This window comes from Callospermophilus lateralis, chromosome 4 (assembly GCF_048772815.1).
Source record: "Callospermophilus lateralis isolate mCalLat2 chromosome 4, mCalLat2.hap1, whole genome shotgun sequence".
Lineage (NCBI taxonomy): Eukaryota > Metazoa > Chordata > Mammalia > Rodentia > Sciuridae > Callospermophilus > Callospermophilus lateralis.
The window spans coordinates 53613062-53637713 of record NC_135308.1 but is presented as its reverse complement, the minus strand read 5'-3'; the positions used below and the strand labels follow the sequence as shown (position 1 = coordinate 53637713).

The 24652-nt window shown below is 49.8% G+C and overlaps 2 protein-coding genes across 4 annotated transcripts in view; one reads left to right on the top strand and one right to left on the bottom strand.

Annotated features, from left to right (window-relative positions):
- Positions 1 to 15523, top strand: part of Adgra2 (adhesion G protein-coupled receptor A2) — a 38521-nt gene extending 22998 nt beyond the window's left edge. Inside the window, exons 3-19 of one of the 3 annotated variants that reach the window (XM_076853889.1) lie at positions 573 to 644; positions 913 to 984; positions 1151 to 1222; positions 1487 to 1650; positions 2084 to 2297; positions 3141 to 3305; positions 4613 to 4811; positions 5279 to 5428; positions 5555 to 5716; positions 6434 to 6658; positions 6847 to 7063; positions 9605 to 9804; positions 10616 to 10743; positions 11057 to 11180; positions 11681 to 11826; positions 12304 to 12393; positions 12638 to 15523. In XM_076853889.1, the coding sequence (XP_076710004.1) occupies positions 573 to 644; positions 913 to 984; positions 1151 to 1222; positions 1487 to 1650; positions 2084 to 2297; positions 3141 to 3305; positions 4613 to 4811; positions 5279 to 5428; positions 5555 to 5716; positions 6434 to 6658; positions 6847 to 7063; positions 9605 to 9804; positions 10616 to 10743; positions 11057 to 11180; positions 11681 to 11826; positions 12304 to 12393; positions 12638 to 13907 (3670 nt within the window). In that variant the 3' untranslated portion in view covers positions 13908 to 15523. Of the gene's footprint in view, positions 1 to 572; positions 645 to 912; positions 985 to 1150; positions 1223 to 1486; positions 1651 to 2083; positions 2298 to 3140; positions 3306 to 4612; positions 4812 to 5278; positions 5429 to 5554; positions 5717 to 6433; positions 6659 to 6846; positions 7064 to 9604; positions 9805 to 10615; positions 10744 to 11056; positions 11181 to 11641; positions 11827 to 12303; positions 12394 to 12637 lie in introns of all 3 variants that reach the window. The other 2 variants (XM_076853888.1, XM_076853890.1) reach the window with 2 other exon arrangements.
- Positions 15428 to 20142, bottom strand: Brf2 (BRF2 general transcription factor IIIB subunit). The gene is made up of 4 exons (XM_076853891.1): positions 19880 to 20142; positions 19198 to 19257; positions 17955 to 18276; positions 15428 to 16749 (listed from the first exon to the last, which is right to left on the bottom strand). The coding sequence occupies exons 1-4, from the start codon at positions 20031 to 20033 to the stop codon at positions 16023 to 16025; spliced, it is 1263 nt and encodes a 420-aa protein (XP_076710006.1). The 5' UTR covers positions 20034 to 20142; the 3' UTR covers positions 15428 to 16022.
- Positions 20143 to 24652: the final 4510 nt, after the last annotated feature.

The window sequence follows — 24652 nt, the reverse complement described above, 5'->3', positions numbered from 1 at the left end:
ACCTATGTTCAAAGACTTCCCAAAGCAGCGAGGTCCTCAGGGCAGCTCAGAAATGGAGCGGGTAAGAAGCTGAGGCCTCCTGACTCCCAAGGCAGGGTTCTCTTTACCCTTTGCTTCTACCCAGTTCCTCCTCTGTGGCCCTTCTGAGTCCCTTCCCACCCTGTGTCTTGGCTCCTGCATTGGTTCTAACTTTGTCCCCCAACCCCACTGCCTATAATGGGGGTTGAACCCAGGGCCACCTGCTTGCTAGGCAAATGCTCTACCACTGAGCTACACTCCCAGCCCTTTTCATTCCTTATTTAGAGACAAGATCTCACTACATTGCTGAGGCTGGCCTCAAACTTGCAGTCCTCCTGCCTCAGTCTCCTGAGTAGCTGGCAGTGTTTTTCTGACCAGTACTTCATGATGGCAACCAAGGAGGTTGAGAAGACCTGTCTGGATCATTAATCCAACTTCCCAATCAGTGATGAGGAGAAGAGATTTAGAAGGAAATCAAGTCCCAAAAGAAAGCCAGTATAAGGTGGTGTCCCAGAGGGGTTGAGGTGTGAGGGCTTTCCCACTGTCTCCCGCAGGGACCTAAGGAATAATGTCATCAGCACAGTGCAGCCTGGAGCCTTCCTGGGCCTGGGGGAGCTGAAGCGTTTGTAAGTGGCATGTTCTCCTCCCCCACACACACACACCTCCCACCGCTCCGCTCCCCTTTCCCCAGATCCAATGAGCAACCACCCCTCCTATCCACCCCAAACTCCCCCTTCTTCTCTACACCCCCAGCCCCTATTCAGCTGACATTTTAAGCCAGCTGTGGCACTGGGCCCCAGCCCACTCCCCACGCTAGTCCCCCCAGCTGCACACATGCGCAAGCCATCCCATGTGCTGCCACATAGCTGACTTCTTCAGTATGTGTCTCCCTAGAGATCTTTCCAACAACCGGATTGGCTGTCTCACCTCTGAGACCTTCCAAGGTCTTCCCAAGCTTCTCCGACTGTGAGTAAGGGGTGAAGGGTGTGAGATGGGAGCTGGATGGAGGGTTGGGGAGGAAGAAGGCAATGCTAGACCCTTACAGGTCCCTACATTCTCTTCTCTCATCCCTCCCCTCCTCTGGCCCAGGGAGACCCTAAGATCCCGTCTCACTGTTCCCTGCCCCCTGCAGAAACATATCTGGAAACATATTCTCCAGTCTGCAACCTGGGGTCTTTGATGAGCTGCCAGCCCTTAAGATTGTGTGAGTACCTTTCCTAACCCAGGACCAGACCCCTGCTCCCTTCCTCTGCTCAGGAGGGAGTCACATAAACATCGTGACCACTGTGGACAGCCTGATGAGTAGGCAGACAGCAGTGCCTGGAACCCTACCAGCATCAGCATGCCCTTGGTAATGGTGGTGGCATACACATACCCAAGTTTGCCCTCTCCGGCCTTGGTCCCATCCCCACGCCATGAGTCCACATTCCGTCTACTCAACTCCATGACTCCTCTATCCACTCTGCAGAGACTTTGGCACAGAGTTCCTGACCTGTGACTGCCACCTCCGCTGGCTGCTGCCCTGGGCCCGGAATCACTCCCTGCAGCTGTCCGACCACACACTCTGTGCCTATCCCAGCGCCTTGCATGCCCAGACCCTGGGCAGCCTCCAAGAGGCTCAGCTCCGCTGCGGTGAGCAAGCCCTCAATCTGCATACCTGCAGGGACCTTGTCTGTCCTCAGGTCCCAGACACAAGCCCTGTCCCTCACATATGGCCCTGATGGCTTGAGGCTTTCTTGGCTCTTTGTATGTCTTTGTGATGAGCAATGTCCTCTGGGTCTTCCTCTCTCCCCTCAGCCCCACAGGGAGCTACCCTCCATTTGCTTTTCTAAATGTCCTTTAGGGCTGTTTGCTTATTCCTGTTTTTGTCTGGTCTCAACCTCTTGATAACATGCCTACTGGGAGCCCTTTTCTTTGCCCCAAACCTGCCTCTCCCGTCACTTGCTCTAGACTTTCTCTTGACACCTTTTCTTCCTAACCCAGCACTGCCCTAGTGGATTCTCACATGCACATGCAGATTCACATGTGTGCATTCCAGCCTAGCTACCTGGTATCTCCTCCACAGAGGGGGCCCTGGAGCTGCACACACACCACCTCATCCCATCCCTGCGCCAAGTGGTGTTCCAGGGTGACCGGCTGCCCTTCCAGTGTTCTGCCAGCTACTTGGGCAACGACACCCACATTCGCTGGTACCACAACCGGGCCCCTGTGGAGGGCGATGAGCAGGCAGGCATCCTCCTGGCTGAAAGCCTCATTCATGACTGCACCTTCATCACCAGGTACAGGCCTTGCTGCCCCTTCTCAGCCCACGGCACAGGGTGACAATAGGCATAGTACCCACCATCTGTCCCCCAAAGGACCTATGCCCAGTCACATTCCCATGTGTGTGCATGTGTTTATGGAGAGCTAAGGGTCAGACATAAATAGTCTGCATAGAAACTAGAAATTTAATGCCTAGCCAGGCATGGTGGTGCATGCCTGTCATCCCAGCAGCTTGGGAGGCTGAGGCAGGAGGATTGTGAGTTCAGAACCAGCCTCAGCAAAAACGAGGTGCTAAGCAACTCAGTGAGACACTGTCTCTAAATAAAATACAAAATAGGGCTGTGGCTGTGGCTCAGTGGTTGAGTGCCCCTGAGTTCAATCCCTGGTACTCCCCAACCCCCCCAAAAAAGAAATTTAATGCCTAATAGAAAAAAAAAGTGACATTTGACCTTTTTTTTTTGGGGGGGGGTTTGCTGGTATTAGAACCCAGGGCCTTGTGTGTGCTTTGCATATGCTCTACTAGTGAGCCACACCCCCAGCCATTTGACACTTCTTTAGTGATTAACAATGTCTGTAGTGGCTCTCATCTGTATTATCATGTGTAATCTTTGTGTTAGATCTGTAAGAGTTATGATTATCTCCATAATAAAGATAGGGGAACTGAAACTCAGAAAAACAGTACCGTAAGGCCAAACGAAATCAGAAGAGCATGCACTGCTATCTCTCACTTTATTAAGGAATAAAGAACCTGAAGCTGGTGTCCCATCCTGGGTGAACTGGCCAGGGTCATGGAGGGAAGGTGGCGGGCTGGGCCTGAGAGTGCCTCACTGAGCCAGCTCCTGCCTTCTGCCCACCTGCAGCGAGCTGACCCTGTCTCACATCGGCGTGTGGGCCTCAGGCGAGTGGGAATGCTCCGTGTCCACAGTCCAGGGCAACACCAGCAAGAAGGTGGAGATTGTGGTGCTGGAGTCCTCTGCCTCCTACTGCCCTGCTGAGCGTGTTGCCAACAACCGTGGGGACTTCAGGTTTGTGCTGCTCCATTCTGCAGAGGACTGCCAGGAGAGATCCAGCCACATTTCCACCACATGCTGCCCCAGTCCCCATCCCTGCTTTCACACCTGAGAGCGGCCAAGGGCTCCCCACTGTAGCCCTGTTCTCTTCGGAGAGTCCCAAAGACTCCCTTCTTGTCATTCAGGCTGAAGTCCTGCTGTTGGATCTTGAGAAACATTATCTTTATAGATTCAATCACCAGTTGCAATGTCCTGCACAAAATACAACGGGAGCCAGGTGCAATAGCTCATGCCTATAATCCCAAGGGCTCAAGAGACTGAGGCAGGAAGATCATGAGTTCAAAGACAGCTTCAGCAAAAATGAGGCACTACGTAACTCAGTGAGACCCTGTCTCTAAATAAAATACAAAATAGGGTTGGGGATGTGGTCAAGTACCCCTAAGTTCAATTCCTGATACACCCCCCCCCAAAAAAACCCCAGAAAACAAAAAGACACAATGAGCTTTCCTCCCTCCCCTCTCCCTTGTTTCCTTCATTCCCTGGAGCACTTTATCACCAACCACATCCCCAGTTCTTTTAATTAATTAATTAATTTATTTTTTATATATTGAGAAGTATTCTCGATAAGTTGTGAGGCCAACCTCAAACTTGTGATATGTGGTATCCCAAGTTGCTTGGATTACAGGTATGTGCCACCATGCCTAACCACACAATGGCTTTCCCCCCACTATTTTGTTTATTTATCTTTATGTGATGATGAAATTTGAACCCAATGTCTCACATACACTAGGCAAGTGTTCTACCACTGAGTCACAAACCCAGCCCCCACAATGGCTTTTAAAATTGCTCCCTTAGAGGCTGGGGATATAGCTCAGTGGTAGGACACTTACCTAACATGTGCAAGGCCCTGGATTTGATCTCTAGCACCATAAAAAAAAAATTGTTCCTCTTATTAATAGTTTACAAAGGTTTCCCACAAACTGTATCACATCTTAATATCCCAACAGCCCTCTCTATAAAGCAGGGCAGGTATTATTCTCCCCTTGTATAGCTGAGAGTACTAAGGCTCAGAAAGGGTAAGTAGCCTGCCTAAGGCCATAGCTAATAACAGGCGGAACTTGAACTTGAACTCAGAGTTGCATTCCTCATCACCTGTGAAAGTTCTAGAAAGTAGAACTTGGGAACACCTTGAAGACCACTGAACATCCTCTCCTAGGTCCTTCCCAAAGGCCCCAGAGGTCTGGCATCACAGTTCTAAGGGCAGTGGTGGGGGAAGTCCCAAAGAGCCTGAGTCTTCAGTATCTTCCAACCTGTGTCCCCAGGTGGCCTCGAACTCTTGCTGGCATCACAGCCTACCAGTCCTGCCTACAGTATCCCTTTACCTCGGTGCCCCTGAGTGGGGGTGCTCCAGGCACCCGAGCCTCCCGCCGATGTGACCGAGCTGGCCGCTGGGAACCAGGGGACTACTCTCATTGTCTGTACACCAATGACATCACCCGGGTGCTCTACACCTTTGTGCTGGTGAGGCTAGGAGAGGAGGGGGCAGGGAGCAGCCCTTCAGCTCTGCTTCCAGGGATGGGATGGTTTGAAGCCTCATGACCTGCAGGGGAGGGAAGTCCAGCTCCAAGCCTGCTGCTGTATCTCCTGCGTCCAGAGTGTGCTCAGTGAGGGGTGTGCACAGGGAGGGTTGTGGGTCAATCCTCTTGTCCCTTGTGCTGTCTTTGAGTTTCTAACAAGACCACCCTCCACCCCTTCCCCCCTTTTTATCTGCTAACATATCGATGTTTGGCACTGGCAGGGGGAGGCCTCAGGAGGTGATGATCATGGCCTTGTATGTGGTTCCTATCTTACAAACCTTGCAGGTGCTCTAGGACCCTCTCCCCAGGCACTGTCCTGAGCACCAGCATCAAAGAAAGGGGCCCCTAGGGACAATTCTGGGGCAGAAAGAACAAGACAGGATGATCTTCTATCTTTCCTCAACACCCCAGATGCCCATCAATGCCTCCAATGCACTGACCCTGGCCCACCAGCTGCGAGTCTACACGGCTGAGGCTGCCAGCTTCTCGGACATGATGGATGTAGTCTATGTGGCTCAGATGATCCAGAAATTTTTGGGTTATGTCGACCAGATCAAAGAGGTGAGATTCAACTAGTCCACTGAGGACCCCAGACACCACCTTATCATTGGTTCAGGTCACTATCACACCCCAGCCACTGGTCCCAAAACCTACTCCTGCTCTCAGTGACCACCCTCTCCTCTGCAGCTGGTGGAGGTGATGGTGGACATGGCCAGTAACCTGATGCTGGTGGACGAACACCTGCTGTGGCTGGCCCAGCGTGAGGACAAGGCCTGCAGTGGCATCGTGGGTGCCCTGGAGCGCATCGGGGGCGCTGCTCTCAGCCCCCATGCCCAGCACATCTCTGTGGTAAATGGGTCAGCGTGGAAGGGATTCCCTTGGGGCTGAGCACTGAGAGGGTCATCAGAGTCAACTGAGGCCAACACTCATGATTCATAGAAGAGAAGCGCTTCCTTCTCTGAGATGTGCCTTCCAGGCTTCAGCTAAGAAGAACAGCCAAATTGGCTAAGCTCTGAGTTGTCAGGGGCAGTGCAAAGGGCCAGTGGCAGTGTAGAAATTGCACAAGACTTCCTGGTGGGGAACTGAGCTGGAGGGCTAGTCTGGTGGACATAAATAGGAAGAAGGCGGAAGGAGCAGAAGGAGCAGGAAGAAGGCTTGGTAGCAGGACACACAGCACTTATGATGCAGTGACAGAAGTCACTGAGAAGAGGGTGACATTTCCATTTGGGTGGAATTAACAACCATGGTAGAGTTTCTTCTGCATATACACTAGGCATTTCAGGAGAGACAAAGGAAGTTAGACATGGACTCTGCTCTAGAGCTGAGTTAGGGCAACAGAAGTAGCAAATGTTACCAGGTGACCACGGGAGTACCAGTGCTTTAGGAGGAGGGAGGAGGCTTGTGGTCAGGTTGGGTGGGACATTCCATGGTACATGTAAGACTGGGCATGCTCTGAAAAGACAGTGAGGAATAAAGGGTAGTGGGCACAGCCTGAGCAGATCTGCAGAGGGAATGTGCAGTCTCCAGCACTATATGTGGGAGGGGTGACAAGTTCCCTGTCCCTAGAACTCAAGGAACGTGGCATTGGAGGCCTACCTCATCAAGCCACACAGCTATGTGGGCCTGACCTGCACAGCCTTCCAGAGGAGGGAAGGAGGACTGTCAGGTGGACGGCTGGGAGGCCCTGGCCAGAACGCCCTGCCTGAACCCGAGCCCCCAGCTGATCAGCAGCTCCGCTTCCGCTGCACCACCGGGAGGCCCAACATTTCTCTGTCATCCTTCCACATCAAGGTGGGCACAAGGTGCCGAGGTGTGGGGACTGGAGGTACAGATGGTGGAGGTGGGTGGTGTGAGCAGATGCAGGGGCTGGGAAAGTGGGAGGTGAAAGGGGGGAGGAGAGTAGAGGCCAGAGGATGTAGGAAGACCTCAGAGCTCAGAGGATGCTGAGTATCTCTAAGGAGCTCCTATGTCCCCCCCAGAACAGCGTGGCCCTGGCCTCCATCCAGCTGCCCCCTAGCCTGTTCTCATCCCTTCCGGCTGCCCTGGCTCCTCCAGTACCTCCAGACTGCACCCTGCAACTCCTCGTCTTCCGAAATGGCCGCCTCTTCCGCAGCCATGGCAACACCTCCCGCCCAGGAGCTGCTGGGCCTGGCAAGAGGCGTGGTGTGGCCACCCCGGTCATCTTTGCAGGAACCAGTAAGGGACTGAACTCCCAGCGTATGTCTGCCTGGTGCCCCTCATTCTGCCCTCCCCTCTACCTATAGTCCCTACTGCCCAAGTTGGTGGGTTCCTCACCATTTCCCAAGAGAAGGGCAGAGATGTCCCATAAAAGAAGGGTTGGTGGAGAAAAGGCTCAGGGAACACTGGAATTTATATCCCAGGCTTGTCACATTTCATGAGGGCTGTAAACATAACCCCTCAACCCATTCCCTCCAACACACCAAAACACACGAGCTTCTTGCACTGCAACACACAGCCCCAGGCAGGAAGCATGAGCACCTTCTGCAGCTCAGTATGAAGCTTGGCACAACAGGGAATAAAACATCTAGGCTGGGGCTCCTGTCCTTGTAGAGGCCACCACCTCACTGAGAAACAGGAGGCTGTGTAACATGCTAAGGTAACAACAGAGGTTCCTGGAGGCTTCTGAAGAGACATCATTAGTGAGAACTGTCCTAAAAAGGCAAGATGGTTCTGGCATTATGGTCAGAGGTGGGACTGGTACAATGGGCCTTGAGGAATGATCAGGATTTCAGTAAGGGAAGATGGAGAGCAGGGCAGGAGGAGTAACGTGAGCAGAGCTCTGATGAGTGGGACACACTGTGCCAAACTCTGCCTTGCTTAGGGGCTGGCCCATCCTCAACTAGCTGGTTCCACCAAGGCAGCTTCCTGCAGGCCAGCTGCCCCCCACCCCACGTACCTTTTTTTTTTTTCCTATTCCCCGCCCCCCGTAGTACTGGGGATTAAGTCCAGGGGCATTCTAACACTGAGCTACAGCCCCAGCCCTTTTTATTTTTGAGACAGGGTCTCACTAAGTTGCCAAGGCTGGTCTTGAACTTGAAATCCTATGGCCTCAGCCTCCCAAGTCACTGAGATTACAGGCATGCATCACCAAGTCCCACCATGCCTTTTTTCTATCTGTGATTCATTCCGCTGATCCTCCCACCCTCCAGGCTCTGGGCTTGTTTTCCAGTCTCTCTCCAACTTCAGTCCCGCCCACACACTGCCACCAGATTCATCTTCTTAAAACATCCTGTGCACATCAGAGAGCCCCTTGAAATTCTTGGTGGTTTCCCATCATCAGAACTGCCTTCCTCCACGTGCCATTCAGGGGCCTACGTGACTTGGCTCCAGGACCTTCTCACAGCCGGAAGGTGTTGCTGTCACCTCTCTGGGGTTCCCTTCCCATTCTTAGAATAGGCTGTTTTCATTCTGGCCAGGAATGCTCACTGAGGACCTGACATGTGCCAGACTGTGCTGGGATTGGGACACACCTGAGTACAGACAGTTGTGTCCTGGTCTAGGAGAAACATACACTTCAGCAAAGAAGACAGGCATTGAAGAAGTCACTGGAAGTGAACAGCCATGTGAGGTGTCTGGAGCATTAGTTATGAGGAACAGCTGAACCTAGTTAGGGGCTAGGGAAGGCTTTTCTGAAAAGTGAGGTTTCCAACAAGATTCAAAGGATAAGAACCACCTTTGGGAAGGTCAGAGTCGGCGTCAGCAGCCTCATGGGCTCACTGAACTGTGTGCAGAGAGGAGGGTGGTTTAGGACTCTGTGGTTTCGTGTCTCAGGCAGATTCCTTCTTGACTCTCTGTTCAGGGCCCCTTTCTCTTATTGGGAATGCCTTCACACACACACCCCCTTTAGCTAACCACCCTCTTCTGCTTTTACAAGCACCTGTTTCATTAATGTCCCCCCTGCCTCCTTCCTACCCTCCTCCTTGTCCACTGCAACCCACCTTCCTGACATGGTACCAACTTTCTCTCCCTCTCAGGAGACAACAGACTCCTCCTTTTACATGTTTTTTTTTTTTTTTTTTTTTTGGTACTGGGGATTGAACTCAGGGGCACTTAACCACATCCCCCAACCTTTTTTCTTTTTTTGTATTTTTTAAGGATTTTTTTTAGTTGTAGATGAACACAATACTTTTATTTATTTATTTTTATGTGGTGCTGAGGATTGAACCCAGTGTCTCACTCATGCTAGGCAAGTGCTCTATCACTGAGCCACAACCCCAGGCCCCCTTTTTCATATTTTATTTAGACAGGATCTTGCTTTGTTGCTTAGGGCCTTGCTAAGTTGTTGAGGTTGGCTTTAAATTCATGATCTTGCCTCTCAGTCCCCCAAACCTCTGGGGTTACAGGCATGTGTCACCGTGCCTGGCATCATCTGATCTTTATTCCCTCCACATTAACTTCTCTCTCCCTGCCCCTGAGCACCCCAGTCCAAGTTGGCTCTTCTTAGAGGACAACAACACCTCTCACTGGGCACCTAGAGTAGACCTCCTCTAAGCACTTATATATTTATTTCTTCTCCTCACTCACCCCTATCCAGCCTCCCAAGTTAGACTGAGGTCCATACTTGGCATCCAGCTCTGACCTGAAGGCCAGCAGTGCCCCACCCAGCAGGGGTCTGATGCATCTCTGGCAGCTACTGCAGCTGCAGCTTCCTCCCCACTGATCCAGCCTCCCTGGCAGCCTTGTGTGTATCCATGTAGACTTCCCTTTCCCCTGTAGGTGGCTGTGGCGTGGGAAACCTGACTGAGCCTGTGGCTGTTTCACTGCGGCACTGGGCTGAGGGGGCTGACCCCATGGCAGCTTGGTGGAGCCAGGAGGGGCCTGGGGGATGGAGCTCTGAGGGCTGTCGGCTCCGCTCCAGTCAGCCCAATGTCAGCTCCCTACACTGCCAGCACCTGGGCAACGTGGCCGTCCTCATGGTGGGTATCAATGGGGCCTGAAGGTGGGAAGGCAAGGGCAAGCAAGTACAGGAGGTAGTGATGGGGTCCTCTGATTGCCTGGGACCATGGTGAAATACAGAAAGGACAGCAGCCTTGTTGAGCCCCATAACTGTCAGGACTCATGGAAAATGGGTCTCTGGCCTCTCCCATATCCCTGTCTTTCAGGGCCAGGGAGGGTCACCTCTTTGCCCTTTTCTAGAGAGATGGATCTAAAACTACCCAGTCTGACTCTCACATTTGTCTTTCAGGGCCAGGGAGGGTCACCTCTTTGCCCTTTTCTAGAGAGATGGATCTAAAACTACCCAGTCTGACTCTCACATCCTGTATTTTCTGAGACCCAGATTCTTAAAGTGGAAAAAAAAATCTGGGAACTTTTCTCCTCTTTTTGACCATCCCCTCCCTCATCACATTTCATACCATACTTTCTCAGATGCTAAGCTGGCTTGCTTCTGTGTCAGACAGAACCTTCTCCATTTCCTCATCTGATTTGACTTCCTAAGATATGGAGCCAGCATGCTGCTATGTCACAGACAGAACCTTCTTCCTCTTGAAAAGTTCCCAGAAAAGCAGGACACTGGGAGGGGGAAGGCAGGCAGTAGACTGTCAGTATTCCCTAAAGCTGACTTCCTGAGAGTGGATGTCCTGATGTTTCCATCTGGGCCTACCTGGATGGACTCAGCACCAACCAACTCTCAGGTTCCATGCTAGCAGGGCTCAGGAAGAAGGAAAATGGCCTGGGCGGGGACTGAACAGGTTGGCTTGTTACTCTTACTTACTTCCTCTTTCCCAGGAGCTGAGTGCTTTCTCCAGGGAGGCAGGGGGCTCTGGGGCTGGGTTGCATCCTGTCGTGTACCCGTGCACAGCCCTGCTGCTGCTCTGCCTCTTCTCCACCATCATCACCTACATCCTCAACCACAGGTGGGAGCTGATGCAGGAAAGGTGGGTAAGGGGGGATGGGAGCAGGTGTCACCAAGGACTGGCAGGTGTTTCTTTCTCAGGTGGGTCCATATGACTTAGCCAGGCTCTTGTCTAGCATTGTATCTAAAGGTTGGAGAATTATTTGGGGAGTTAAGGACTTTCTGTCCTGTGGCCTTGGTCACATTCACACACACATGCACATCATAGATATCTGCCTCCCCCCCCTCCCCATTAGCTCTTCCAGTGTCCTTGAGACTCCATAGGTCTACCTTGTGTTGGACAGCCCATTAATGAAAGACTCTTTTTGGGGCAGCTCTATTCATGTGTCCCGGAAGGGTTGGCACATGCTGCTGAACCTGTGTTTCCACATGGCCATGACCTCTGCTGTCTTTGCTGGGGGCATCACACTCACCAACTACCAGATGGTCTGCCAGGCGGTAAGCAGAAAGGGCTAGGGGCCCCAGGATGAGTGATAGCAGCCTAGGCTTAGAGTAGGGAGATGTACAGCAATAAAGAGGCTCACTGGAATAGGCTCCAGCTCCGCTGTTCTCTCTGTGCCAGCTTTGGAGGGTGGGTGGAGGTGGCATAGAGAATGAGAAGGCATGGTAAGAACCAGATCAGAGAAAATAAGAGATGGGGCTTCAAAGTGGAGAGTGGGGATCACAATGGAGGTGGGTTAGGGACAAGCCAGACAGCAATGGCAGGGTGCTTGAGAATATGTGGGGCAGGAGAGAACCCTGGGTGGAAGCAGAGGGAATAGCAACAGATACAGAAGCTTAGTGAGTATCTAGGTCATGAGCTGGGTAAAGAGAAAGAGCTGTGGGAGTGGGGGCTGGAAACACTGGGAGGGGTGGGAGCATACTGGCAGGGCGGAGGCTCTGAGGTTGCCCGGTCATAGCAGCCCAGGTCCCCCAGCCTCAGTGCCTTGACCCTGCAGGTGGGCATCACTCTGCACTACTCTTCATTGTCCACACTGCTCTGGATGGGGGTGAAGGCCCGAGTCCTGCACAAGGAGCTCACCTGGAGGGCACCCCCTCCACAAGAAGGGGACCCTGCCCCGCCTGCTCCCCGCCCCATGCTCCGGTACATACTTTCAACTGTCAGCTTTGCAACCAGAGAGGGACTCAGGCTGGTGTAGCAAAGCTCCCAGGGTGGATGCAGAGTAGATGCAAAATCCTTGGAGATCACTCTCCAAAGACAGAAGAGGCAATGCACTTGGTGTACACAGGTTACATGGGCTGTGGAGTGGGTGCATCTTGCAAGCTTTTCAGATGTGACAAGGTCAGGGAAGGAGGTAACTCCAAAAGACATTGGACAGGGATCATGAAAACCTGAGTGGCAGCTGGGACTTTTCTACACTGTTTAGGGTCAGAGAGAGCAAGATTGTTCTTGGTCAAGTCCTGAAGGAACCTATTAAGCCAGCATCTCTGGTAAAAACAATTCTGACAAGATTCAAGGGGAAAGAGGCTGGGACAAAGATATCAGGTCAAGGGTTCAGAGTTCCTGGATCTCCTTTTCCTTCTCCCATCTTGCTGATCTCCAAACCCCATTCCCCTCCAGGTTCTACTTGATTGCTGGAGGCATTCCACTCATCATCTGTGGCATCACCGCTGCAGTCAACATCCACAACTACCGGGACCACGGTCCCTAGTGAGCACCACTTCCTTCTGCCCCAAACCTATCCATGGTCGCTGGATGCCTTCTATACCATAGGGAGGCATAACTGGTCAGGCCTATCTTGCCAGGGACCCCACCTAAACTTATGCATGTTGATTAAGCCAGGAGCTGCCTCTGCGCTTCCCATATCCTATCTCCCCAACCACCTCGGCTTGTGGGTCCCACCTCAGATGTGCTGCTCCTCCTCCTCATCCACTGCCTCTGTGTCTCCCCTCAGCTGCTGGCTGGTGTGGCGTCCTAGCCTCGGAGCCTTCTACATCCCGGTAGCTTTGATTCTGCTGATTACCTGGATCTACTTCCTGTGTGCAGGGCTGCATTTGCGGGGTCCTCTGGCGCAGAGCACAAAGGCAGGCAACAGCAGGATCTCCTTGGAGCCTGGAGAGGAGATGAGGGGTTCCACCAGACTCAGGAGCAGCGGTGCCCTTCTGAGTGACTCAGGCTCCCTTCTGGCTACCGGGAGTGCTGGAGTGGCGACTCCCGGGCCCCTGGAGGACGGTGACGGCCTCTATTCTCCGGGAGTCCAGCTGGGGGCGCTGATGACCACACATTTCCTGTACCTGGCTATGTGGGCCTGCGGGGCTCTGGCAGTGTCCCAGCGCTGGTTGCCCCGGGTGGTGTGCAGTTGTCTGTATGGGGTGGCTGCCTCTGCCCTGGGCCTCTTCGTCTTCACACATCATTGTGCCAGGCGCAGGGACGTTAGGGCCTCCTGGCGTGCCTGCTGTCCTCCTGCCTCGCCTTCAGCCTCCCACACCCCACCCCGAGCCCTGCCCGCCCCCCTAGAGGACGGTTCCCCAGTGCTGGGGGAGAGGCCCGCCTCCCTCAAATCGTCTCCCAGCGGCAGCAGCGGCCACATGCCACCACTGGGCCCCTGCAAGCTTACCAACCTACAGCTGGCCCAGAGTCAGGTGTGCGAGGCAGGGGTTGCAGCACGTGGGGAAGGGGAGCCAGAGCCCACGGGCTCCCGGGGGAGCCTTGTTCCCCGCCACCCCAACAACTTGCACCATGGGCGCCGAGTGCACAAGAGTCGGGCCAAGGGGCACCGCGCGGGGGAAGCTGGGGGCAAGAATCGGCTCAAGGCCCTGCGTGCAGGAGTGGCCCCCGGGGCGCCAGAGCTGCTATCCAGCGAGAGCGGCAGCCTGCACAACAGCCCTTCCGACAGCTACCCAGGCAGCAGCCGCAACAGCCCGGGCGCCGGCCTCCCGCTGGAGGGCGAGCCCATGCTCACCCCATCCGAGGGCAGCGACACCAGCGTCGCACCTCTCCCCGAGACCGGGCGGCCGGGTCAGCGCCGCAGCACCAGCCGCGACAATCTCAAAGGCGGCGCGCTGGAGAAAGAAAGCAAGCGCCGCTCGTACCCGCTCAACACAGCCAACCTGAATGGCGCCCCCAAGGGGGGCAAGTACGACGACGTCAACATGACAGGCGCAGAGGTGGCTGGGGGCGGTTGCATGAAGACAGGCCTCTGGAAGAGCGAAACCACCGTCTAGGGCAGGGGCGGGGGACGCTTTAGTATAGGCCGGTCACAAGGGCTCATACCCGGACCCTGAAAGACGTCTACCGGTACGTCAACAGGTTTGAGGTGGCCATCCCGATGGCTGCATGTGAGCCCACCAGCTTTAGTCTCGTGGAGGCTGGGAGGAGATTGGCAGATGTTTGCCACATGCCTGGAGGGCCACCACTGCAGTAGCGACAGACAATCCTAGAAACAAGCATGATACATGTCCGTCCAGCTTAGGCCAGTTTTGATGGTCAAGTTCTTGGTGGCCTCCCAGAAAAGGGAGAAAGCCTTATCAGTCTATGGAGTAACCCGCAAATAGAGTGAAGGGCACCGCACAGCCCAGGTGGGCTTTTAAGTTCTCCCCACAGTCCCATCCACACTGCCTTACTAGAGAGACAGTTGAAGAGGGGTAGCCCGGGAACCACATTATTCCTCATCGCCCTCTTCTGGCAAGGTGGGTGCATCACTGCCTAGATCCTGGGTCTCTTTCCTCCCCAGGTTTTGGCTGAGGGAGCCATCCTAGCAGATGAGCCAGATGTCAGGTAACAGGTGCTGCTTTTTGGGATTAACTATGCAATAAAGAGGGGGCAGTGTAAAAGGCAGCTTTGCAAATCAGCTAGTACTAGGGGAGAGGGGGTGCACAATTAGGGATAGACACCGTCCCCATGGAGTGGTACACAAACCCTACAGCAGGACTCAGCAGCAGTGCCTCAGGACAAAGCCTAGGCCATACACCTGAGAAGCTGACTCTACCACATGCCCCATGGGCTTAAGAAAGCAGAGGGAGCTGTTACATGGATATGGGTTGAATCTACAAATGCTCTGAAGTGCAGCTCCACCCTAACATTGCAGGTGGTGTCTGGAAAAGCACTTATTGTTCTATTAAGAACTATTTCCCAGTCTGGGCCTTCCAACATCAAGGAAGAACATCTCCTTGCCTCCATGAGCCACATGGAAGAGTCACCCCATAATCTTTTTCTCAATTCCACAGTAGGGAGAAACCCCCAAATGTAAACCAGCTCCTGGACTCAGAAGCCCAAGCCCAACCTAGAGATGATGGCTAGGGTTCCTGCAGCTCATCAAGGGCCAGTGCCTTCACTACTTTTAAAATTTCAGCACCCATATTTTCCCCAACCTAAATGGCAACCACCAGTCTTTTACTACAGGACCAAATGAAGTAAAGGGAACCTTGGGGCTTGTGAATAGCAACAGGGAACCCAGATCTGGTCCAAGTCCCCTCCTTGTCTTCATATCACCCTGGCCTGACCACCAAGTGGAAGAAGACACAGGGGAAGGGAGAAACCCATGCTTCTTGAGATGGGTCCTGTTATTTATGCTTGCTGCACAGACAATATTAGGGGGAAAAAAGAAAAAAAAAAGCTTTGTATTATTCTTCCACATACGCTGGCTGCTGTTTACATACCCTGCCAATGCCTTAGCACTGGAGAGCTTTTTGCAATACTCTGGGGAAAGGGGAGGGAGGGAATGAAAAAAGTGCCAAAGAAAACATGTTTTTAAAAGCTCGGGTTTTATACAATAGAATGTTTTCTAGCAGATGCTTCTTGTTTTAATATATTAAAAATTTGCAAGACCCTTTGAGCTATAGCCATAGTCCACACACAGTCCTTTTGTTAATGAGGTAGAGGATTTCACGACATCATACACAAACCCACCAGTACCTAGAATGGATATGGGGCAAAGAATTCTCCAGTTATTGCTCTTGAGGCTGGATAGTATTGACAGTACCAGCCACCCCACAGAAGTGCCATTAAGGCAGCCATACTAGGCCTGCAAAACTGTCGATGTGTTTAATGCAAACGAGGGCAAAAGAGGCTGGCATTTCCACATCAGGCAGGAAGCCAGGTCACATCCCACAGAAAATGAACATATGCAACTTGATCTGCACCAAGGGAGACTCTTTCCCACTTACAGTCAATCCTCCTAGCTTCTACTCCAGGACTTGAAGTCCAACTAACTGTAGTACCACTCTTGATCCCTTTACACAAGACAATATCCAAGGGCTTGTATATACCTATTTCCTTAAATTTGACAGGCCTATTATCCAGCTGCTGTCAGGAAGTAAGGTACCTCCAGTGGCTGTGCATCAAGGAGGATTAGGGACACTTGTGGAGGCTCGGCTAGCAGCTTGGGCTCTCTCAAAGTCCCTAACTTCCTGAGGGGTACGCAAATACTGCTCTATTTCACTATCAGAGATGTTCTCATCTCCAGTAACTGTGGATACAGGGAGTACGGGACAGACACGCTTTGGAGGCTTTAACATGCAGGGTGGGAGAAGAAGGGCAGGACTAGCTGGCCTCTTCCCCTTGCGCAGATCTAAGGAACTATCCCCCACCTCCTCTTCTCCATGTTTTTGCTCCTGCCCTTGCCCCTGCTGCTCCTTCTCCTCCTCTGTTTCTGCTGTTCCATCCCGAAAGGCCATGCGGATCAGCATGTGGCGGTGCTGGAGAAGGTCACCAATGTACTTCACTACAGACCGCTTGTCAAGTTTCAGAACCTGCAACCATGCCAGTTGGTCAGCCATCCGCAGCAACACAGCCAGCAGCTCCTGCAAGCGGGATGCAGCAGGGTATGGGAGGTCCACGTTTGCCAATTTACAAAACCGGGCAAGGGAACATGTCAGACGATCTGAAGGCTGTAGAGACTGCCACGCCAGGAAAGTAGCTGCAGTGATGACAGGCAAGGGATGCCGCCCAGTCACCAGCCACGTCTCACTTGCCAGTTCTACCAGTTGCAAGGTTCGAGACAGCATCTTGTCTTTGTCTTCCACATATTTGGCTGGCACTGATGCGGAGACTTGGAAGAGTTTGAAGCTGAAATAAGCAAAATAAGGGTCAGTTCTCAATGATGATGGCTGGTGGGGTAGTCTGCTCTGTCAGGATGAGGAAGGGCAGGTCACTCAAGGAGGGAAAGCTATTCTGACCTCTTGGGAACACTCAAGTTTACGACAGCAAATTCATAGAGGTAGTCGAAGAAAGCATCAAGGTACTATCACTTGAGCACCTCCCTGTCAGTCACTATTCTAAGTGCTCTACAATGTTCTCTCATTTCATCTTCATAAAAATGTACCCAGTTATATGCATTTAGAGTGAAACTCAGCCCCTAGTCATCTAGCTAGGAAGTAATCAAGCTTCAACCATTATTTTATACATACACACACACACACACACACACACACACACACACACATATATATTTAGGTGCTGGGGATCAAACCTAGGGTCTTTCATATGCTAGGCAAGCATTATACCACAGGGCTACACCCCTAACCGTTACTTTTTTGTTGTGGTAGGGTGGTGGTGCTGCTGCTGCTGGGAATCTACTATACTTGTTAGAAAAAAAATAATCTGGACATGGTGGCGCACACCTGTAATCTCAGTGGCTTGGGAGGCTGAGGCAGGAGGATCTAGAGTTCAAAGCCAGCCTCAGCAATAGCAAGGCGCTAAGCAACTTAGTGAGACCTTGTCTCTAAATAAAATACAAAATAGTGCTGGGGATGTGGCTCAGTGGTCAAGTGCCCCTGAGTTCAATCCTTGATACCAAAGAAAAACAAAAACAAACTAAAAGAACACAGCTACTTAAAAGAAAGAAAGAAAAAAAAAAAAAAGACTTAGCTTCTAACCCCAGTCCTTCCATTAACTAATATCCTTTCAGCTCCACTTACAGATGATCCTGCTGAGGCAGGGCACTGCACACAGCCACACATGCCCCACACCATGCAATTCCCAGAACTGCCATTCATAAAGCATGTAACAGGAGTAGTGCAACACAGCAGCCTTGTGCCAAGGTTAAGAACTACTTTTCCTACATCATTAAGGTTGCTGCGAAAGCAATGAAATTTGAAATTTACAAAATTCTAGAAATATATAACAGTATTAATCTTATTAGTAGTGGGCACAAGATAGTTTTCTTCCACATCCTTTTAACTGGGCTCTGATAACAAACAAAAACCCTTCAGTTAAAAAGAATTTAGGTATAAGGACATAACCCATCTCAGTGTCTCTTCCTAGGCAGGTACCTGCTACAATAAGTCTTCACCAAATCTGCCAGGCACAAGGATGGCACGTCCAGCCCCAGGAGCTTCACTATCTGCATGTATGTGCCAGAAAACACATCCAGATCTGCATACAATAGGGCACAGATGGTTCCCATGGTTAGGGGCCAATTATGCTGCCGGCAGGTGATTAAAACACAGCATCCAACCAACACCTCCTTCTTCTGCAGCCTAGCAGCTCGGATGCCAGAGTGCCGATATGCCTGTTGGTAGTAAGCAATTGCTGTATCCTCAAACGTTGGTGGCAACTGCAGAACTCGACAAAGGTCTCTCACCCGGTGGAGACCTAGAAAAACCCACAGCAAGAGTTAGAAAGGTCAAAGTAACTAGTGTGTATCTCCTAGCAAGTTCTGCTAGGGTTTCATTCAGTTCTGCTAAACCTGTCACAGATACCAAATGCAAAAATGATATACCTTACTGCATGGACAGAACACTTTCCTACCCCCACCCCACCCCACCTCGAGTACAGGCGATCAAACCTAGGGCCTTATACATTCTAGGTAAGAGCTCTACCACTGAGCTACAATTCAGCTCCGGTGTGGTCATTCTAAAGGTACAGACACATTTGCAAAAAGAAGTCACAAATAAGTCACCACTTTTTTGGAAGCTTGTTTGATTCATGGCCAAACCAAAGTTTTTTTGTAAAGTTCTTTCTTTATTTGGTGCTAAGAATTGATCGGGCCTCACGCGTGCTAAGCATGCATTCTACCACAAAACTACACTCTCAACCCCAAAGCCAAAGTATTACCTAGACTCCCTGAGGCTACCTTAAATATACTCTATACAAGCATATCCAAATATTATACTGAATTGCTCTTGCTCTCACAACCACTCCCAACCTTTATTATTCTTTTTTTCTCTCCCTCCTGTTCTCAGAACTACCCCCACCTTTCTTTTTAAGTCCCCCACTTAAAAAAAAAAGGTTGGGGGATAAAAAAGCACCCTTGACACTGAGCTACACCCCCAGCCCTTTTTTATTTTTAGACAGGGTCTCAAAGTAGCCCAGGATGACCTCAAACTTGCAATTTCAGTCTCCTGCGTAGCTTGGGATTATAGGTGTGTGCCACCAACTGGCTCCCAACCTTTATTTCTAATTATTATTTTCTTATATTCTACCTTAATGTGGAAAGCAGAAAAAGCACACAGATGGGCTGGGCCATCAGGATAATTTTCTTTAAAGCCATTATATCAAAAAAGTGATTCTCACCTCTTTGCTCGCTGCGACTAACTTGTTCACTTTCCCCTGTGCTTCGAGAATATGTTACTTCTGTAAAACAGTGAACATCAAATATCAGGCTTAAGCTCTATTTATCAGAACTCTGCACCCCCCAACACACACAGGTCAGGGAACAGAATTCAAATCATTGTGCATCTGCTCCCTGTTTCACAGAAGATGCCCATGCATGCAAAGGTAAAAGTCCATTTGGTCTTCTGTGTCCACAAGCAATATCAAATGCACGATGACTGAGGAAGGTTCAGTCATCTCGCTGAATACTTTGAGGGCTGCACTGATCAGGGACTTACAAATCAAAGAAAAATAAAAGAGATGTTCACCAATGCCAAAACTACTTGGGATACTGGCATGTGCTGAATTCCTAAAGAATTTACCCACAATCTTTCAACAATCATTTGATTTGGCATCTAGGGAGAACTTCCTTGATTTCACTTATTTAAGATTGACATACCTACAATATATGCCAGACATCATTCTAGGTACAAAGAAAACAGATGAGTGGCAGTCCCTGATGTCCTCAGCTCATTTATTCACTTTAGGCCGTTTTCTCCCACAATTAAGTGAGCGCGTGTCTAGGAAAGTAGGGGAGAAAAGAAGAAATCCCTCCACCGCCCCAGGCTGTTTCCAGGGCCCAGGAAAGGGCAAACACAGGTACCTCGGAGGTTGCCCTCATCGGTGAAGGTGGTGGTAAGTACCCCCTCGGTGACCACGCAGCCGCAATCAGAGCACACCAGCTGGCTCTGCGAATAGTGAGAGTCTTCCACGAGTTCAGTAGAACCACAGTCGGGACATCGGCCTCCGCCCGGCATCTCACCACCTGCGCAACGTCGCTGAAGCCTTGGATACTCACTTCACCGTCCGCAACAGCAACTGTGTTATCAGACTAGGAGGGGACCCTTATAAGGGCTGCACTTTTCTTTTCCGGCCAGAGCGACGGCGGCATAAATGGTTGGCTCCTCCCCACGGCGGCGCGCAACTTCCGGTCTTCGCCTCTTCAGGTTCCGGTAGAAACATGAGTTAAGAAAGGAGGTTCCTGGTCTGAACTGCGTCTCACATTCTCTGCTATCTGTAGTTGGTTTGAGATGGGCCATGTTGGGTTTGAATTTGGGGAAACTTTCTACTTACATGGACACGTATAACAGACAAGAAACTGTTGCCACTCCTGAACCACCCTGTTTTTAAAGCACTGGGAATCGCAGGTTCTTCATTTCTCTTCGAATGTTAATTTTGGCCGGAGTGCAAAGTATGTTGCTACAAGAGTAATGTAGTGAGAGAGCAGGAAATTTTATTCTCCTTTTCAGAGCTGCTTCCCCAGGCAAATTCCAAAGAATGTCTAACGGACTTAGGAGTGAAATAATAGGCAGCAGTGAGGCTTTTGGCAAATTGGAAGGTGCAAGAAGGCCCATCTCAAACCAACACATAGAAATGTGCAATGATCTGAATGTGTCCCCAAAAATTCATGTGTTAATCCCAATGTTACATGTTATAAGGTGGGGTCTTGGGAGGTTGTTTAGATCATGAGGGCTCTGCCCTTAAGAATGGATTAATCTCCAGAGATAATACTTTTCATTAGTTTCTGGTTTATCTTCTATTCCTTTTGTTCTTACTTTTCACATTAAAAAGTAGTATTAAAAAAAAAGGATTAATGGGGGCTGGGGTTGTGGTTCAGAGGTAGAACGCTCGCCTAGCATGCATGAGGCACTGGGTTTGATCCTCCGCACCACATAAATGTAAAAATAAAGATATTTGTCCATATGACTAAAAAATAAATATTTAAAAAAGAGAATAAAAGTTATAAAAGGCCTTAATGGAGAGATGTTGGTCCCTTTGCCCTTCAGTTTTCTGCCATGTGAGGACATAGGATTCATCTCCTCTGGAGGACACAGCCTTCAAACCTGCCAGCACCTTGATCTTGGAGTTCTTGGGCACCAGAACCTTGAGAAAGTAAGTTCTGTTAGTTATAATTTACAAAGTCTCCTGTATTCTGTTATAGCAGCACAAACAGATTAAGACATGATGAATATGTTTGAGTCTAAATTAAACATCAACAAAAGAGAGTATATTTTCTTTTTAAAAAAATATTTTTTAATTGGACACAATACCTTTATTTTATTTATTTATTTTGTTGTGGTGCTGAGGTTCGAACCCAGGGCTTCACACATTCTAGGCAAGCACTCTACCGCTGAGCCACAGCCCCCTCCCAATAGTATATTTTCTTATACGTAAGTTCTAATTGTATTCATGAAGAGTAAAGATTTTAATCCAGAAAGGTGGTAACATCTGTGACCCCCAGCTACTCAGGAGGCTGAGGCAGGAGAATTGCAAATTCAAGGCCAGTCTGGGAAATTTGGCAAGACCCTATGTCAAAATAAAATTTAAAAAGTGATGGGGCAGGTTAAGAATGTAGCTCAGTGGTAAGAGTGCTTGCCTAAGCATGTATAATGCCCTGGATTCAGTCTGTAGTATCCCAAATAAATAAATAAAGTTGGTTTGGTTTGGGTACCAAGAATTGAACTCAGAGGGGCTATTCCCACTGAACCACATTCCCCAGAAATCTTTATTTATTTATTTTCATTTTGAGACAGGGTCTCAGTAAATTGCTTAGGTCTCATTAAATTTCTCAGGCTGCCTCTGAACTTGTGATCCTCCTGCTTTAACCTCTGAAGCTGCTGGGTGCTGCACCATGGCACCCAGCAATAAAGTTTTTTTTTTAAGAGATAGGGTCTTGCTGAGTTGCCCAAGCTGGCCCTGAATTCCTGGCCTCAGGTGTTCCTCCTGTCTCAGCCTCCTGAGAGACTGGGACTTCAGAAGAGAACAATCACATAGGGCAAGAATAAAATTTATTGTTTTGCCTTATTGAGGATTAAAACCAAGAGCACTCCACCACTGAACTACATCTCCAGGCCTTTATATTTTCTATTTTGATACAGGGTATTGCTAAGTTGCTCAGGCTGGCCTCTGACTTGCAGTCCTCCTGCCTCAGCCTCCTTACCTGGGTTCATGGGTGTGGGCCACTGTGCCTGGCAGAGAATCACTACTCCTTTTTTAGAGGAAACCTATCCACTATCACAGGGCTTTATCATACTAGAAGACATTCCCCCAATCAAGGGACATAATAATCCCTAATTAATCTTCACTTAAATTTGAATTTCTTGCTCTAACGCCATACAAGAATTGGGCTTCAGCACAACAGCCACATCTGGGTTCTGGCCTTCCAAGTCCCCTGTCTTCAAGACTTCCTCACTAGAGTGAGGTATTGGGTGACGATTTATTTCTGTTTGTCTGGCAGGTAAATAGTGCAATGATCTGAATGTGTCCCCTAAAATTCATGTGTTAATCCCCAATGTAACATGTTACACACTTGTATGGGAGAACACATGTTCATCTCAGGGACTTCCATTAGTTTTACAATATACACTTGACATTCCTGCTGGGGAGAAGAAACATGTACCTAAAGGCAACATAATTATCATCGGAAGTCATTCTTTATTAAACAGAATAGAATCAGGTTTATCTTATTCCCAATTTTGTACAGATCTTGAACCTAACTACATTAAAATAAATTTTTAAAAATAAATAAATAAATAAAAATAAAAAGCCAGGCACAGTGGCACACACTTGTGATCCTAGCTATCTGGTAGGCTGAGGCAGGAACACCATAAGTTTGAAGTCAATCTCAGTAATTTAGCAAGACCCTGTCTCAAAATAAAAAATAAAAAGGGCTGAGGGTGTGACCCACTGGTATAGCTTCATGTTGTTTGATCCCCAGAACCACAAAAAATAAAATAAAGTAAAAACATTAAAAAGTAGGCTTTTGGCCAGGTGTGGTAGTACACACCTGTAATCCCAGCAGCTCAGGAGACTGAGGCAGAAGGATCATGAGTTCAAAGCCAGCCTCAGCAACTTAGAGAGGCTCTAAGACTCTAAGTTAAGGCCCTAAGTAAGATATTGTCTCTAAATAAAATATAAATAAGGCTGGGGATGTGGCTTAGTGGTTAAGCCCCTCTGGGTTCAATCCCCAGTATCAAAAATAAGGGGTTTACAGAACTTCAACATTCCATTTTTCCCAACTATATATACATTGTAGGTGGGAGAGCAGTTCTCAGATCCTCCAAATAGCAGTTGTAAGGAGGTAGAAATGTCATTCCCTTTTCTAGTCACAAGAGATGGGTATATTGGTACCATAATGGAGCCTTGTCCTCAGACACAGGCTGGGAGGAAGGTAAAATCCAGGTCAGAAGATGGCGCACTCTGCAAAGCCATTTAAGTCTGGGCAGTCTCCACTTTCTCCGGAAAGTGATTGATTTGGAAATGTGTCTGTCCTGCGTTCTTGTATTTATTTGCCTTGCGGCAAGAATGTAGGACAGACACATCATCCTCAGTGTGCTTTGCCCTACCACTGACTCTTCTTAGTGTTATTGTCTTTCATGATAGGGATTGTTGGTGTAAGTGATGCCCCTCAGCCGAGTGCTCACAGTGGGCTGGGTTAGAGCTGCTGGGGGACAGGGGAAGCTGTTGAAAAGGCAGCCCCAGGGGCTGGGGTGGTGGCTCAGTGGTAGAGCACTAGTATGTGTGAGACACTGGGTTTAATTCTTAGCACCACATATATATAAATTAAAATAAAGTTCTATCAACAACTGAGAAATAAAACTTAAAAAAAGAAAGAAAAGGCAGCCCCAAATGTCTTCCAGATGTGCAATGCTGACTTTGAGGCCAAGGCCCTTTCTAGAGGGTACATTAAAGAGGACAGCATGGAAGGAGAGCAAGATATGGCCTGAAGGAAGCCCCTCTGCCCACCCTCCCTAGGTTAGCCGTGTGTATTCTGGTGAGCTGTTCGCCAATCTCACTTTCCCTTTGATTCCAGGTTTCTGTCAGAAAGATTGGCTTTAGTATCCTGAGGATGGTGCTCAGAAAAAAGTGGCCCAACTCCTGTGAATACCTTTTCCGGGTGGGACTGTCAGAAGCACCAGATGGACTGAATTCCACAGTGGGAGAATCATTCTAACCCAGAGCAAGCAAACAATGAGAGTCAGGCTGCTCTTGAGGTCTGTAACTCAGCCCCAACCTTGGGCGAGTGCATTTGACTGAAACTTTGTGACTCTAACCCAGTTTCACTCTGAGCCTTGAATACACTGTCTCATTGTCACACTAAGCCTGGCAACTGCCTCAGGCCTTGGAGCCTTTCTGACTGGATTTTCTTTCTACCACCTCAGCTCTTTGGTGGACATTCATTCTCTAGCACTTGCTGGTGAGATAGCCACAGATACACAGTATAGAACCTGGCCAGGATTTCCAAAATTCTGGTATTTCTTCTTGCTCACATTGTTTTTCCCTTCTGCATTGTTCTGCTCATGGTCTCAGTTCCTAGTCCATTGGCTCTATTGACCATGGGCCTGTGGCAAGGTCACAGATCATAGCTAAGTATGTG

Coding starts and splice junctions, on each gene's coding strand:
- Brf2 (XM_076853891.1), bottom strand. CDS start 20,033: ATGCCGGGCGGAGGCCGATGTCCCGACTGTGGTTCTACTGAACTCGTG. Junction 18,277..19,197: donor TAGTCGCAGCGAGCAAAGAG/GTGAGAATCACT, acceptor GGGTTTTTCTAG/GTCTCCACCGGGTGAGAGAC. Junction 16,750..17,954: donor GTGAAGACTTATTGTAGCAG/GTACCTGCCTAG, acceptor TGCTTATTTCAG/CTTCAAACTCTTCCAAGTCT.